Here is a 15,027-nt window from a genome sequence, read left to right as displayed (position 1 = left end):
TGAAATTGTGACGGTAGGGAAGGGTAGAATAAATAAGTTTGGGAGGAAAAGGCATGGACAAAAAAAAGATGCGACAAAGGGGAACAGGACGGGTATGAAGTGGGTTAGACCCACAACGTTTGCCTCGAACCTGCTAATTCTATGTTAATGTTTTTTTAATTATTTTTGAGCTTTTTTTTTTTTTTTTTTTTGAGGAAAAATAATCCGGCTGCAAAAAAAACAAAAAATGGAATTATGTACACATTTACATACACAGCTGTGTGCCTCCATTTTGCATCTACGGTGGCTGAGTTCTGCTGTTTTTTTTCTTTTTTTTTTTTTGCCTTCAAATGGATCCCCCTACCCTAGAAATAACTGGTGTGTGTCTTTCCCTTTCCATCACCGTCTTCCCGTTTTGCAAAATTTAGCAGCAAGTTTCTCAGTGTGGGGGGGTGACGCGATGCCTTCTCCCGTGGTGCTCACGCGGTCTGCGCCGGCGCGTGCCCTTAACATTAAAATGTTTGATCGTCAATTGAAGGGTCTTCAGCGATGCCTTGTGGACGCTCCGGCGTGTGATTTGCACAAACTTTGTGCGGAGCAGATGCTGGACCGCCGCGCCTTTGTAAAGCGCGATACCCCAGTGGTTTTGGAAGTTGGAGCGCACACAGGATGGTTCTTTCGCCAAATGCTTGAGAAAAAGCAGCTCTTTGGGCTTAAGCAATACATTCAGACGGACGTGTGTGAGGAGCGACTGAATCGCAACTATGAGGAGGTGAAGCACATGATTCCACCTGATGTGGAGTTTGTACAGATATGTTGTGACGAGGAGGAGCCGGATCCTTTCGGTGTTCCTGAGAGGACTGTGGATATGGTGGTGTCGTGTCTCTCCATGCACTGGGTAAACGACCTTGAGACAGCCATGGTGAACATTCGCAGAGTTTTGAAAAAGGATGCCTTTATGCTACATTCCATGTTTGGTGGCAATACGCTATATGAGCTCCGCGGGTGTTTCTCCATGGCGCAGACGGAAGTGCTGGGCGGGGTCTCGCCGCACATTTCGCCCATGATTGATGGCGCTGGCTTGTCAACGCTTGTGTTGCAGGCGGGTTTTAATCTCCCAAGTATCGATGTGGACCGTCACCTGCTGCTCTACCAAACGCCATTTAACCTAATGGAGCACCTCTCAACAATGGGAGAAAGTGCTTGTCACTACATGCGCCGGCCGCTGAACCGCGACGTTCTTCTTGCGGCGTGCGCCGCATACGACGTCATGTATCGGAAAAATGAGCTTATTCCGGCGACGTTTGAAGTGTTCCACACCATCGCGTGGAGCCCCAGTCCGACGCAGGCAAAGCCGCTGGAACGTGGGAGCGGCATGGTGCCCCTTTCTAGTTGGAACTCGCAGAATAAAAAGCGACTACAGGATGTGTTGGACGAATTCGCGCAGAATCCCGACGATGGGGCGCTGCAAGCTCGGGCGGAAGAACTGTTCCAGCAGCTGCGCGAAGAAAGCGCGGCGTTGCTTGAACGGAAGGGCCTTGACGTGCGTGGACTGGACGGCAACCGTGACGAGGATGCACGCGAGATGGAAAAAAGCAAGCCCGCCCCACCGTTCCAGCAAACCGACGGAAATTCGGATTAGTTGTTGGGAATTGCGGTCATGAGAGTCAAAATTGAAAACAAATGCACAAAAAAATACGCCCGAAAGTGTCTCTGAAAATGACATACAGTGGTTTATTTTTTTCCTGCTGGTGTTGTTTTGTTTTTGTTTTTTGTTTTTGTTTTTTGCTCTCCGCGTAGGTGTTTGGTGAGCCTCATAGTGAAGAATGGAGGCAGGGTGTCACTGGGGATAGAAGGTGAAGGTATATTTGTTTCCACTTTGCTGTGCGCGCCAGGGATGTGGTTCCGGCGAATGTATTGTCCCCTTTTAAAATTGGACGGTGGGCGGTGTAATGTAATGCACAAATGGTTGTATACATTTTTTTTTTTCTTTTTGGCTTATGTTGGGAGCGTGAGAAGAATACTCAAAGGGATCACCGTATTGGCTTCCGAGTGGCAAAAAGGGGCGAAGTGTGGGCTTTAAACTTGTGTTATTATTTGTGTGCGTGTTTGTGCGCGTCTCTTTCGGTTGGAAATGACGAAGAAGAATTCGAAAAATACTCATGCGGCTGCAGCCCCCGTGCCCGCTCTTGAGGTGCAATTCTGGAACTGTTTGAAGAAGGGCGATGTTGAGGGTCTAGGAGAGGTCCTGCTGGTGCGTACCGAAGACAAAGAAACCGGCGCTGTGAAATTGGCTGTCAATCGAGAAGTCGCCCGCTCACTTGTGAACAGTCCTAATGCGAAGAAGATGCTCCCGCTGTCGTATGCGGTGAGCCAGAGGATGGAGGAGGAAGGGCTGCACCTGTTGCTACGCGCTGGCGCCAATGTGGACGCCGTAGATGGCTCCTCGGAACGCTCCACTGCCCTTCACGCAGCCTGCTGGGGGGAAGACGATATTGCGGTGGCGCTGTTACTGCGTTGTGGTGCAAGCCCTCTGGTTACTGACGCTGAGGGTCGAACACCGCTGCATGTGCTTGCCTCACTCAATGCTGCAGCTTTGTTTTTGTATGTTCTGGAGGCCGCTACCAATTTCAAGGAGGATTCACAAGAGGGACTTCTCTGCTTGGAGAATCGCTCTCCTGTTCTTGTGTCAGCGTTTGAGCTTCTTGGCAAGAAAGACATTTCTCACTTTACAGTGTTGCACACCGCCGTGTCGGATATCAACGGCGGGTCGGATCGGGTCTTGGTGGATCTTTTGGATTTCTTGACAAAGATGGCGAACACACAACCAGCCGAGGTGGAGACTCTCGTCAACATGAAGACGGACTCGGAGGGCACGGCGCTACATTTGCTCCTGTCGTGCCCAAATCTCAACGAGGGTGTGATCACTCGAGCAACAGAACGTCTGCTGCAGCTCGGTGCGAATCCAGCTGCGATGGACAAATGGGGCCATAACCCTTTTTCTACTCTTCTTATGACTCACTCAGGTGCTGCCGCGGCGAATGTGTTGCGGGTGCTCCTGAATGCAATGCAAAAGAGGGGAGAAAAGGGGCAGCTGGAGGAGGTGTTTCTACACCACGACGTTGAGAATGGATTTGCACTTATTCACCATGCCATCGCCTCGCAAAATGCGGACGCCGTGAAAGTCATGGTAGAGTTTCTTCAATGTGCGGATGGGGCTGATGGAGTGCAAAAAATTCGGCAATGGCTTGGTGAGGTGCTCACAAGGGAAGGTGTACATGTGACTTTTATGTTGGCAGAGAGTGCATGTGATGAAATTGCTCAGATCCTAATTAATGTCCATGCTATTGATGAGGCGGCGTATAGACGTTGCAAGGAGGAGTGCGAAAAGCAGAGGGAGAAAGAGGAGAGAGAACGTGAACAGCGTGCCAAAGAAGGGGAGGGGGAAAGCGAGGATGAGGGTGAAGATCATGATGCTGAAAGAAGCACAGGAGACTATTCGGGTTTTGGGGCCACAGCAAATGTGGGATCACGCGTGCAGCAGGCACGAAAGGCAAGAGCCCAGGCAATGATTCAGAGAAGGAAACAAGTCAAAAAAACAGTTGATGAAGGAGACGTGGAAGGTTTTGCGTTGAACAGGAACTCGAGGTCGTTCTGGCTCTTTGTGGCAGCGGCATTTTTGGTCTTTTCACTCTTGTTGAGAGTCTACGGTGTGCTGCGAGATGGCCTGAAGAAAAAATCACACCATAAATGATGCATCCTTAACCGTTGCGTTTTGTTGGCGCCTTTTTTTACTTTTTAATTTATTTTCTCTGTGTGTGTGTTGCAGGGGGGAGGGAGAGAAGTTGTTTGGTGGCTCCTGGTGTCCTCATCGTCCGACGCATGCGTCTCTTCCCCCCCTTTTCTTTTCTTCTCCCTAACTCTTATCCCGGTTTTATTTCTGGGAGAGGAAAGGGGGATGTCTTTTGAACACAACGCGTCTTTGGGACTTAGAGGCAGCGGGGGTAAACATTTCTCCCGCTGTCCCCCATACATGCATTCTGGGCGCGGGGCGTCTCCACCAAAGCGTCTGCCCTCGCGACGTGCCACAAGTCATGGGGAGACGGGACCGAAAGTGCCAGCGCACCGTGCCTATGGTAGCGACAGCCGCTCGCCGCTTTCGACTCGCTTCCGCGTGCCGCCAATATCGCCGTTCACACCACCATCGCAGCTGCAGCAACAGGAACAGAAACTGCTAGAGGCAGAGGAACCGCAAGGAAAAAATGACTGGAGCGGCAGTCAAGAGCTGTTGGGTAAGAGCGGCCTTTCTCCACTGCCAAAACTTCCAAATCACGCGGCTCCCGCCCAATCACGGCAGCTGGGGGAATTCTTAGCGGAGCCTGATGGAGAGCACGGTCCAAATTGTCACTCTTACCGTGCCGATGACGATGATAAAAGGGATTTGAGCCCTGCAAAACTTGTCGAGATCTCCATCTCCAACTCTGTGATCGTGACGGGAGTCGTGGACGTAGCACCATGTCGGTGGCGCCTCCGTGCGAATCCCTCTCCTTATCCCATGCGACTGCACATACGGGAAATGGACGCAAACACGTATCCGATGCATCGGCTATTCCGCTTAATCCAGAAAACAGTGGCGCATGGAGAAGACGGTGGCGAAGATAAGAATTTGCGAAGCCAACAGCCAATGGAAGGGTCGTTGTATATTTACAAAGAAGATAATCCTCATTTGCAGTTTGCTTATGGTCTTCCAAATATCATTTTTCTGAGCGGATCGATGGTGTTGGCGGATGTGGTGAGTGTGGATCAACTTCCACTTCACGGTGTTGCTGTAAAATTTAGGTGGATTGAGGCTTTTTCTAGAAGATACCACGTGGATGACAACTCCTCTCCATTAGTGGGTGATTTGACAAAGGATAACTCTGCTGGATCCGCCGCACAGAATTACGTGCCTTTTTTAATTTACTCATCTTCTCGAATTTTGCAAGGACTCAGTGGGAGCGATTATTTACATTGTGAAAATAACGGAGCCAAGGGAAGCAATTCCTCAGAAAAATGGCGTTTCCGTAAAAACGATTACCGCCCCCTTTTGTCGTCAGAGGAAAGAAATGCCTCGAGCCCTTACTCCCCTCCTGTAAATACTGTCACTAGAGAGGGAGCGTTAAACTTATTACATGTCTCTGTTGTTAGCCGTGCTGCGGACGCATCACCCATTACGTATCTACATACGCCATGCACCAGGTAGATGGAGTACCATTTTGAACGTGGTCCTACTTTTTGTTGTTGTCTTGATACCGAAAGTAATGTGAGGTGTGAAGTTTGTTGAATTTCCTCTCTTGTCATGTTTTTATTTTATTTTATTTTATTTGCTTGTATAAACTTGTTTTTTTGTTGTTGTTGTTTTTTTTTCCTCCATTTTGATGCATATTTTTTGACTGCGGGTTTGCATATTGTAACGAAATGCAAGGGGAAATGAAGAGGCCTGAGCCCAAGTGGGAGACGGGGAGGAGATGTCTTCATGGTTGCGTTGGCTTATGGGCGTTTTATAACTGCGGTACAACTTATTTGCGCATTTGACGCTTTGAGGTTTTATGATTCTTTTCCCTTTTTTGAGAGTGTGTGTGTGTCTGTGTTTTTTTCTTTATTTCATGCCGCGTGGTGACGACTGCGCCCCAATTATTTTGTTTGGGTGGGGCGTATATGTGAGCTCTCTCCTGTTATCGGGCGTGTTTCTTTTTCTTTTCCTGCTGTGACTGCTGTTTGCGTTGCTCACAGTTTTGAAGCCGTGGAAGACGGGCAACCACTACTCTGGCGGAAGTGCTGGCTGGGAAGAGAAAGGAGTGAGTCATGGAAGATGGAATTGAGTTCTTGGAAAGCCTCCCATTGATGGGCTTTCAAATGGACGGGTCGCACCTTCACAACGTCCTGAAGAGGGTTATTCAGGAGCAGCAGAAACAAGCACAATTCCAGCGCCAAATGAGTCTTCGTCTTTCCGACATGGAAGATGACCTGCGCAGCATGAACACGCGTCAGAAGGAGTTTGAGAAGGCTCTTGGCAATTTCGGCCCCGACGCACTCCGGAAGATGCGTCAGCAGATTGAATATTTGGACGAGGGTCTGGAGAGTGTGGCGCGGGACGTCAAGGAAGCCCGGCAGCTGGCTGATGAAGCCGCACGTGTCGTTGAAGATGCAAGTCGTGAGATACAGAGTGTGGGAAGGGGACTAGGGACCGTGCAAGACCGACAAGACCGTCTTCAACAAGACCTGGACGACACGGCGGGGGAGATTGAAAAGCAAAACAGGCAGTTTGGCGAGGCCGTGAGGACGGTTGAGCGTGAGCAGGCGGAACAGATCCAACAGTTAGAAAATCTTTTTCGTGATTTTGAGCACAAAAACGGTTCTGGAAATTTGGAAAAAGTACGTGAAATGTTAGAGGAACTTTCTGAGCGCACCGACAAGAACTTTCGCAGCGTTGAGGAAAGTGCGCGTGCCGTGGACGCCGAGCTCAACCGTCACCGATCGGATCTTAACGGCCTTCAAGCGAACATCGGGTCTCTAGATGACAAGGTGCGACAATATCTCTCAAACATTGCGAGGGACGTGGATGCCAAGTGCCAGATGATCCTTAGCACACTACGCGAGCATGAGAGGAGCTCGCTGGAGATTGAAGAGCACATGGTCGCAGCAGGACAGGCACTTGCCCGAAAAAAAGGGCTCAAAGAAGCACGCAGGAGTGATTCTATTGGCACACGACGAAATGTTTGGTAACGATGTAGAGGATTTTCAATGGGCTTGCGCAAAAGAACAACAGGGACAAGAAGAGGAGGAGGGTGGCAAAAAAGAGATTGAAAGAGAGAAGAGGGGAAAAAAGAAAAGGCTGGGGTGTTGAATAACATCGACGCGTGGAATGAAGGAAGTGATGCCGTTTTTTTTTTTTTTTGTTGTTGTTGTTTGTTTGTTTTTTTTTCTCGTTTTTGTTGTTATTTTGTTTGTTGCTGTACCTATTTCTCTGTGCGTGTTTTTTTTTTTTTTCTGTGTTCGTGTTTGTGTCTATTTTTTTTTTTTTTTTTTTGATTGTTTGGCTCTTATTTTGTTATCTATTGCGTGCTGGGATTCTTGTATGCATGTGTGTCTCTGCGCGTTCTCTCAGCCCGTGTGCGTCCGCTCTCCTCCCTCTTACCGCTGAGAGCCGCCGCCAAGTCCAAATTGCTTCTGTATCTCTTGTGTCTGATTCTGCCTTGCACCAAAAAATTTTTTCTGCCGATTTGGCGTTTTTATCGTCTGGCTATAATTTAAGACGGCGTGGGATTTGCTGTTCAATGAACCACGACGGAGGAGAGAATGCGCGGGTGTCCTCTGGTGTGTTGGATCGTGATGGCACACCTCGCGTGGAAGAAAATAATTATCGTTTGTTTTTTGTTTTTTGTTTGTTTGTTTTTTTAGGACTCAGGCGGCGTGGCTACGACACAAAAAAGAAGGAATCTTGTGCCGCATGATGTGGGAAATGCACACTTTTTGTTGTTGTTTTGAAATAACTCTTTTTTTTTTTCCTTTTCTGTTATTACTGCCGGCCTTTTTTTTTTTTTTTTTTTGATTGTGGTGTCACTCCCCGTGCAGCACCACCGGACATGTTTTTTCAGGCTGCACCACGCGGTGAAAATATGAATTATTTTTACAAATATATATATTTTTTTCTTTTTTTTTTTTTTTTGTGGATTTCTGTTTAGCACAAAGTCACCTGAATTCCATCATGTACGTGGGTGCCTGGCAGGAGTACAAGCTTATGAAGGTCATTGAGAACCTTCGAGTGGAGAACGAGCGGCTACGGCAAGACGCTCCTGGCTCCGCAGGTGATGTGGCCTCGGAGAATTCACGGCGGTTTTTGTACGCCGTCCAAGGCAGTAGTCATCACTTCCCTGTTGGCCTGGACGATGTGCCGGCGGGCGGAGGGGCGTTGCCTGACTTTGTTTCTTCCACCTCTAAGGAAAACACGAATTCTACACCAACGCCGGTGCGGCGCAGGGGCTGTCAGAATTCAAAAGCGGCGACTCTTCGCCTCATTGGGACGGTGCGTGATGTCGATGTGTTTGTGGAGGAAGAGGCGAACGCTGGGGTGGCACCCCTGAGTAGTTCTGTCAGTGTTATATCCAGAAGCTGCAGCGAGGGGATGGAGAATAAAAAATCCCTCTCGTTCTCAAGAAATAAATCATGCGAACATGAAAATCAGGTACGACTTTGCTTTATGAACAACCCGGCCTCCTCTGGGACCAATCCTGCCACCACTGTGCACGCGGAACTGGGCACGGGCAGGATTCGTGGGGTTCCGCAGCGGCGGGCCACACCCCTCACGGATACGGATGGCGGTAGCAATGTGTTGCCATCCCTCATGGAATCGTCGAGGGTCCGAGACAACCCCTTCTTGAAGGAGTTGTTGCGGGGAGGGCCGTTAGATACCAAGACGAAGTATCAGCAGGCAGGCCAGCCATTACCGGAAAGTCAAGCGCCAAAGAAGAACAAAAAAGGACCTGGACTTAGCGAAGAGGAAGTGCAAAAACGCATCGAGCGACGACTTCGTCTACAGATGTTGTATTCTGGCAAATTATCCGGTAATGAAACTGCCCTTTCCGCCATGAAGAATTTTCAGGTGAATCATCATTCCAATCAGGTGCCACCCGCGCCATCAGAAGAAAATTCACAACGAGTAAACGGTGTTGTGTCAGGCACTGGAAAGCCCTTCCCAAGCGTTCCGTGGGACTTTTCCCCTTCTGTGCCTCCCAACACGTCTGCAGCGGGTGCAACCACGCTAGTGGAGAATTTTAGGGATACGTCCGCAGCAATTAAACAGGGATTTTGTGCGTCATGGCACGCTTCTCCAGCTTCTTTACATTGTTCTTCGAGGCATCCATATGATGTGGGCGTTGCGTTATCATCGCCACCTTCGTGTAATTCTCTCCCTAGGCAGAACGCATTATCCCCTCTGTCTCGTTCTGGCACTAGAAACCCATCAGCGGTAGGCGATAGACATGATAACGGCTTCATCGGTAATAAGACAGGTACGAACTTCTGTGGCGATGGTCCGCATCCTGGTATGAGTAGTGGTCATGAACAACATGCCGAAGCGGAAATGCAGAAGGGTTTATCAACAGAGGCATTTCACCAATTTGAGTGCCCCGTTTTTGCGGGCAATTCATATACTCTTCCAGCTTTGGGGGCAGGTGATAGACCATCTTCGGAAGCAGGACCCAAGGAAGATGATTCGATAGGCATGTTGATTAACTGGGCTGAACAGTTGGATCCTGACAGTATTGTCTGAGAGGAATGGGAAGCAGGTCGTTGTATTTGCCAGTATTGTTGCTGTTAATGAAATGGGGAGAGATTTATTCCCCTTTTTTTTTTTTTTTTTGTTGCTGATGTACATAAAAGAAGTGTGATTTTGGTGACGCATTTTGTAGCATCGCCCTTGCACAATCAGCGCTGATGTCAAGTCTCCTAGAAACGAAAAATAAGGGCCGTTTATGGTGTCATCTGTTCTTTTGTCACTTTTATTCCTGTTGCGTGTTGGGCAGTGTTTTTTATTCCCGCCGGTGTGTGAAATTGGATGATGGTGACGATAAGAAGGAGTAGTTGGAAGCTCCACGAAATTTCATTTATTTTAAAGCAAGCAAAAAAAAAAAGGGATGCGACATCTTTTTTTTCCATTGTGTTTTTACTCACTTCTTTTTCTGTGCGTCTGTTGCTCCCCACTGCTCACTTCTTGTCTGGCACAGCCGTGTGCATCTCTCCGTCTTCGCCAATAGCAGAAAAGACGCCTCATCGCACGTATCTGCAAGGCCTGGATATATTTAAGATAAGCCAGCGCCCCATTAGGAGCTAGAGGCACTTAGTTATTTCGTTACGGTTATCTCGTGTAGTTTGGAGGGTCCAGGAAGGAGCAGATGAATTTCTGGGAGTGGCAGACAGGCGAGGGAGTTATGGGGGATGAAGAGGTGGTTTTGCACTCCCAGAACGGTGTTGCCATTTACGAGGGGGAAAATCGGACGCACTGGAAGGATGGCAAGCTGACAGTCACCACCCATCACATTATTTTTCGGACAATAAGCGGAGAATCGCACGTGTTGCGGCTTCCGCTGGAAACCGTCTACAGCTCCGGGAAGAGCGCTTATAGTAAGGGGCGCCTTGGCTTCTCGCATGCTAAAATCATAGTTCCACTTCCGGGTGAGGACGTATATGTGAAATTCTCTTTTAGAAGTGGGGGAATGGAGGAATTCTTTGCGGCTATGCAGAGGGCAATACACGAGAAGCACTGGATTCCAAAAATTGCTTGCGATGCACCTGCAGAGTCATCGCCGCTATCGAGGAGAACACAATCAGTAGCCACAGCTCCGGTGTCAACCACAGCATCAACGAGAATGAACAGAGCAGCGAGTGCGTTGGATAAAACGGGTTCTCTGGAAAAGGAAGAGGGCAACTGCAGCCCGCCCAAGCCTCTGCTCAGTGTTACGGATAAGGCCGGGATAGCGGGTCTTATGCGGGCCTCTGCGGAGAAAGTTCAATTGCGTGAGTCGCTGCGTGACATCGACGACGTGATGAAGAAGGCTTCCTCTTTGGTGGAGAGCATTCGATATCTTCGTGAAAGGCAAAGAGGTGGGGAAAAGACAACAGGCGAAGATGAAACCGGAATTGAAAGCATTGAAGCGACACTTGGCCTTGGGGCGATGGTGCGAGCGTCATCCACCGGTTCCTCCAATGGTCGCTTCCACCAGGAGCTCGCGATGGAGCTGCATGCGTGGATGACGCATAAGAAGAATGAGTCGGTTTTTGGTGCGATGCCGATTGTTCCGCTAATCGAACTCTTTTCTCTGTATAATAAAGCCCGTGGTGGGAGTGATTTGGTTTCCCCCAGTGACGTATTGCTGTCCTGCCGTGCAATGACTAAACAGGCATACTCCCGCTACACATTGAAGCAACTCTCATCCGGTCGAATGGCGCTACAACACAAGGATCCATCTTTGGTCTTGGGGAAACTTGCACGTGTTCTCGGACCACGTTTTATAAACCCCAAAGACCCCGCCTCCAAATATCAGGCATCAGGGGACACGGTTCCCACAACAGCGACGTTTCCGACGTCATGGACGCTATTAAAATCAATTGATGAGGTGCAATTTGCGGCGAGTATTCAGGTGGCTTGTTCCGTGGCAGAAGATTTGTTAGAGGAGTTGGAGGCGGAGGGATTTCTTTGCAGATCTGGAGGCGAAATGGGACACATTGAGTTTCACTGGAATATATTCCTTTTTTGATTGGGTATGTACGCATGTGTGCATGCGCGACTCCTTCCTTTCACTCCGTCCGGGTCAACAGTTGTTATGTGGGCACAGGGAAAACAAAAAAGGGTTTTCTTTTTTTTTTTTTTTAGATGGCGCTGTTTTTTCTTTTTTTTTTGTCCTGCATTTTTTCCTGCGTGTTTTAATTTCCGTATTTATTTGGCCAATTGCCGTTTTGTCTTGGCGGACTGTCTGCACCCTCTCATTAAAATCCACTGCCCCCTTCCCTTTCACAAACACACACACACTCACAGACAGACAGACAATATATGTGTACATACGCACTTTTTCTCCCTTTCTGTTGCCTTATTGGAATGGGCCTTGTGTTTTGTTTTGTTTTTTTTGTTTGTTTGTTTGTAGGTGTGGTGGTGTTTGCTTTCTCCTGCCTTTACTTTTCTCCTTCCACACAAACATACACGCATTAAAATGTCTTTATTTTTATGAAAAGAAAAAAAAAAGTTTTACTGAAGACGACAGACGTGAGGATCGCATGGGAACGAAAGTTGAGGCAACTTTTGATCAGCTGCGAGGCATCTTGGATGCGGAGGACTTTGGCTCGTGGAGCAACGACGATGCCAACATTCTTCTTTCGCTGCTGGATCAGTACCACAAGCAGAAATGCAAACTCCAGAGAGGTAGGACGCGGAATCCCGGTGGCAGGGAGGGAGAAGCGGAGAGGCAAGATGAGGATGATGAAACCGTGATTGGTGAGGTCGACAGATCACTCACAAAAGTGCGCCATTTTTTGCAAGAGCGTCTCCCGTACGGCACGATTGCCGAACCAAAAGTGCCACATTCCTCCACGTTGGCCTCTCCCGTAAAATGCGGTGCCGACCCAGGGGCAGGGAAAGGGGAGGTGAGGCCGCCCACCTTTTCAGTCGACGCCTTCATGTATCTTGAAGAGGACATTGAGGAATTGGTGCAACGTGGGTGCATCGCACGGGAATACTGTCGAACGTGTGGGTCGATTGCGATTGGTCTGTGCGACTACATTACACACTCCTTTTCACAGGATCAATTGGTTTACATTTCCTGCTATCTGATTCCTTCTCTCAGTGACGCTTCTTACGTTTTCACAACTGACCTGTGTCTACGCCGACGTGAAAAGCAAATCTTGAATGCGAGTGCTCCTTTTACGTGTCAGCACGTTGTAGATGTTGGCTCACGTCTTGGCGTGGTGCTTCTTTCCTGTTACTTTGCCGCACACCAGCAACGTTTAAAAGCGACACGGCGAGTTACAGGTGTGGAAATTGACGATAAAATGATGGGCTTGCAGCACGATGCCATTGCGCGCTTTGCCACTAGACCCACGTTGCTTCAGCTGGATCTCGTTCACAGCAGTTGTCTTGAGGGGGCCGGTGCGGAGGTTCTTCGCGAGGCCGATGTGATCATTCTTCATAACGTTTTTGAGTACTTTATTTCGTCAACGGTGGAGCACCTCAAGTGTTGGCGGCGTCTTCGCGAAATATTGGCGCGCCGCGGCCAGCTGCTCATATGTTGCCCGAGCTTAGAGGAAACCTTTGCCTCGTTTACGGAAGATGATGTGCACGGCATGACGAAAGGCGACAGGACTGCCGGCGGGCCGGTCTCTCAACAGGGTGAGGTTGAATTCAACCGCAAACGGCAGCGCGAGGGGGAGAAGAAGAAGGATGGAGGTGTTGTTGAGAGTTGGTGTCGGTCGTGGGTGGAGGAGATTGACGTGGCGGAGGTGCGCGAGGCATTCCTCGCCTACCGCCATGGAAACTACTCCTGCCGTGATGCTCACTCCTCGTGTGATGGTGAAATGGACGAAGAGCTGACGGAAAGAATACAGAGTGTGAGGGTCTATATGGTGAAATAATAACCGTTTAATTTTTTTTTACTAATATGCCTTTTTTGTTGTTGTGTTTGTATGTGTGCGTTGCGCACTGTTGTTATCGCTTTACTCCAATTCACACACACACACACACGCACATTCTTCCACTCTATTCTTGTGAGTGCATGTCGTGTGTTCTCGGCGCGGTGGACAAACTTCCTTTTTTTTTTTGTTTCCTCACCTCTCATTGTTGCTTCCCAGTGCGCCTTCACAGCTTGAGGTGCTGCTGCTGCTGCTGTTTGTGTGCGTGTGATGCATAAATCCGTCGCTTCCCCGTTTCTGGTTGTTTGTTTTTTTGTTTGTTTTGGTTGGTTAGTTGGTTGCCTCCCTTCTTTTGGTGGGACGAGGGATATAAAAGACAGGGGAAGAGAGAAAAGCATAAAAACAAACATATTTAATTAAAGGCAAGAAATAAACACACATATATATATATATTATATAAACAACTTTAAAAGGGAAAAAAAAAAAAGAAATGGGGGGGATGGGCGCCTTGCAGCTCATAACCATCACAACCATGACGGTGGGGAAGATCCTCATTTGCTCTCTTGTAGGGCTTTTTGTCTCCAAACACTTTGTTGCGCCAGAGCAGAGCGTTAAGGGCCTCAGTGTGATTTCGGTTTTCATTCTTCTCCCGTGTCTTCTTTTCTCCAACCTTGTGTTGCGCGTCACCTGGACGGAGTTGCAGCAGTACTACTGGGCCCCACTTCTTGCCTGCTTTCCCACCGCCATTGGATTTGTGTGCTCACGGGCATTTAGGCCTTTTCTTCACCCCGGTTGGCACAGCGTACTTACGTTGGGATGTACTTTTCAAAACGGCTTGACTTTTTCTTTAGCGATTCTTTTAAATATAAAAGGTGTGTCATGGTTGACAACAGAAGAGGTGGAGCGGGGAGAATCATACGTTTTTCTTTACAACATCGTCTGCTCTCTTGGACTGTGGGCCATCGGGGAACCCATTATTAGATCGAGCAAGAAGCGACTGGAGCAGAAACGTCTTTGTAAACAGCAGTTGCAGCAACAAGAGGGGGAAGAGCAAAGGAATAATGTGCAGAGGCCGAAAATGGAGGCCGTCCATGACACAATTGTTATATACCCGTATGAGGTGAATTACTTGCCCGTCAAAAATGGTAAATCAGTTGCTGGGGCAAAAGAGAAACCCGCACTAAACGGTGCGGTAGGACACCCGATTTCTGTAGCAAACAATCATGAACCAAAGAAGATAACAAGGAATGCGACAATAGAAGAACAGCTTGAGTGGTATCGCCCGGGGAACAACACGCCGCCAACTCAGATGGACGACTCAGATCAAGCATTCTCTTTTTTCTGGGATGTGCTCTCGCGTGTAGGGGCTCTTTTAGAGAGTCCACCGATAGCTGTCACCATTGGATCTATCATTATTTCATTGGTGCCGCCACTGCGTTGGTTGGCGGAGTCACCCCCGGGTCAGGTACTTATTGGCGGAATTAAATTAATCGGGGCTGGAGCGATACCACTTCAGCTTCTCGTACTTGGTTGCACCGTCGCAAATGCACGCTCCCCTTCTTCCACGAACGAAACAGCCGAAAAGGCAGGCAACGGAGGAAACGATGATGAGGACGCCGTGGATAAAAACAACGGCCTTGAGAAACGGAAAGAGTACATTGATTTCTTTCCAGTGTCGCAGTCGACGCTTTTTGCCATTTTAACGGTGATCCTACGACTTATTTTAATTCCCACAGTCTGCTTTGTAATGGTCCATTTTTTACGAAAGGGAGGCGTTATCCCATCGGACCGGGTGTTTTTACTCTCCATGTTGTTGGGGACATGTGCACCTTCCGCCATAAATTCCTCTCTTTATTGTCCATGCACGCATATAAGGCTCGGCCATATGCACAA

The 15,027-nt window shown here is 48.7% G+C and overlaps 8 protein-coding genes across 8 annotated transcripts, besides 10 other annotated features; all 8 read left to right on the top strand.

Moving 5' to 3' along the window:
* Window positions 1–15,027: part of a sequence feature (heterozygous, Esmeraldo-like haplotype) that runs on past the window's edge.
* Window positions 172–191: a microsatellite.
* Tc00.1047053506503.60 (hypothetical protein, conserved) lies at window positions 227–1,621 on the top strand (the record flags this gene model as incomplete). The annotated part of the gene is made up of 1 exon (XM_811843.1): window positions 227–1,621. One exon carries the CDS (start codon window positions 227–229, stop codon window positions 1,619–1,621), a length of 1,395 nt encoding a protein of 464 aa, XP_816936.1.
* Window positions 1,737–1,765: a microsatellite.
* Window positions 2,114–3,733, top strand: Tc00.1047053506503.56 (hypothetical protein, conserved; the record flags this gene model as incomplete). Its single annotated transcript, XM_811853.1, has 1 exon — window positions 2,114–3,733. One exon carries the CDS (start codon window positions 2,114–2,116, stop codon window positions 3,731–3,733), a length of 1,620 nt encoding a protein of 539 aa, XP_816946.1.
* Window positions 3,938–5,221, top strand: Tc00.1047053506503.53 (uncharacterized protein; the record flags this gene model as incomplete). The annotated part of the gene is made up of 1 exon (XM_811852.1): window positions 3,938–5,221. The coding sequence occupies one exon, from the start codon at window positions 3,938–3,940 to the stop codon at window positions 5,219–5,221; it is 1,284 nt and encodes a 427-aa protein (XP_816945.1).
* Window positions 5,322–5,344: a microsatellite.
* Window positions 5,824–6,744, top strand: Tc00.1047053506503.50 (hypothetical protein, conserved; the record flags this gene model as incomplete). Its single annotated transcript, XM_811842.1, has 1 exon — window positions 5,824–6,744. One exon carries the CDS (start codon window positions 5,824–5,826, stop codon window positions 6,742–6,744), a length of 921 nt encoding a protein of 306 aa, XP_816935.1.
* Window positions 6,902–6,963: a sequence feature (A-rich).
* Window positions 6,995–7,048: a sequence feature (A-rich).
* Window positions 7,384–7,417: a microsatellite.
* Window positions 7,513–7,568: a sequence feature (A-rich).
* Window positions 7,664–7,687: a microsatellite.
* Tc00.1047053506503.40 (hypothetical protein, conserved) lies at window positions 7,727–9,289 on the top strand (the record flags this gene model as incomplete). Its single annotated transcript, XM_811841.1, has 1 exon — window positions 7,727–9,289. The coding sequence occupies one exon, from the start codon at window positions 7,727–7,729 to the stop codon at window positions 9,287–9,289; it is 1,563 nt and encodes a 520-aa protein (XP_816934.1).
* Tc00.1047053506503.30 (hypothetical protein, conserved) lies at window positions 9,912–11,273 on the top strand (the record flags this gene model as incomplete). Its single annotated transcript, XM_811840.1, has 1 exon — window positions 9,912–11,273. The coding sequence occupies one exon, from the start codon at window positions 9,912–9,914 to the stop codon at window positions 11,271–11,273; it is 1,362 nt and encodes a 453-aa protein (XP_816933.1).
* Tc00.1047053506503.10 (hypothetical protein, conserved) lies at window positions 11,788–13,137 on the top strand (the record flags this gene model as incomplete). Its single annotated transcript, XM_811839.1, has 1 exon — window positions 11,788–13,137. One exon carries the CDS (start codon window positions 11,788–11,790, stop codon window positions 13,135–13,137), a length of 1,350 nt encoding a protein of 449 aa, XP_816932.1.
* Window positions 13,574–13,595: a sequence feature (AT_rich).
* On the top strand, window positions 13,625–15,027 carry Tc00.1047053506503.4 (transporter, putative; the record flags this gene model as incomplete). Its single annotated transcript, XM_811854.1, has 1 exon — window positions 13,625–15,027. A coding segment is annotated over one exon (1,403 nt), but the record flags the coding sequence as incomplete, so codon positions are not given.

This window comes from Trypanosoma cruzi, genomic scaffold (assembly GCF_000209065.1).
Source record: "Trypanosoma cruzi strain CL Brener 1047053516581 genomic scaffold, whole genome shotgun sequence".
NCBI classification, from domain to species: domain Eukaryota; phylum Euglenozoa; class Kinetoplastea; order Trypanosomatida; family Trypanosomatidae; genus Trypanosoma; species Trypanosoma cruzi.
The sequence above is the reverse complement of the archived record's forward strand: the minus strand, read 5'-3'. Positions and strand labels throughout refer to the sequence as shown.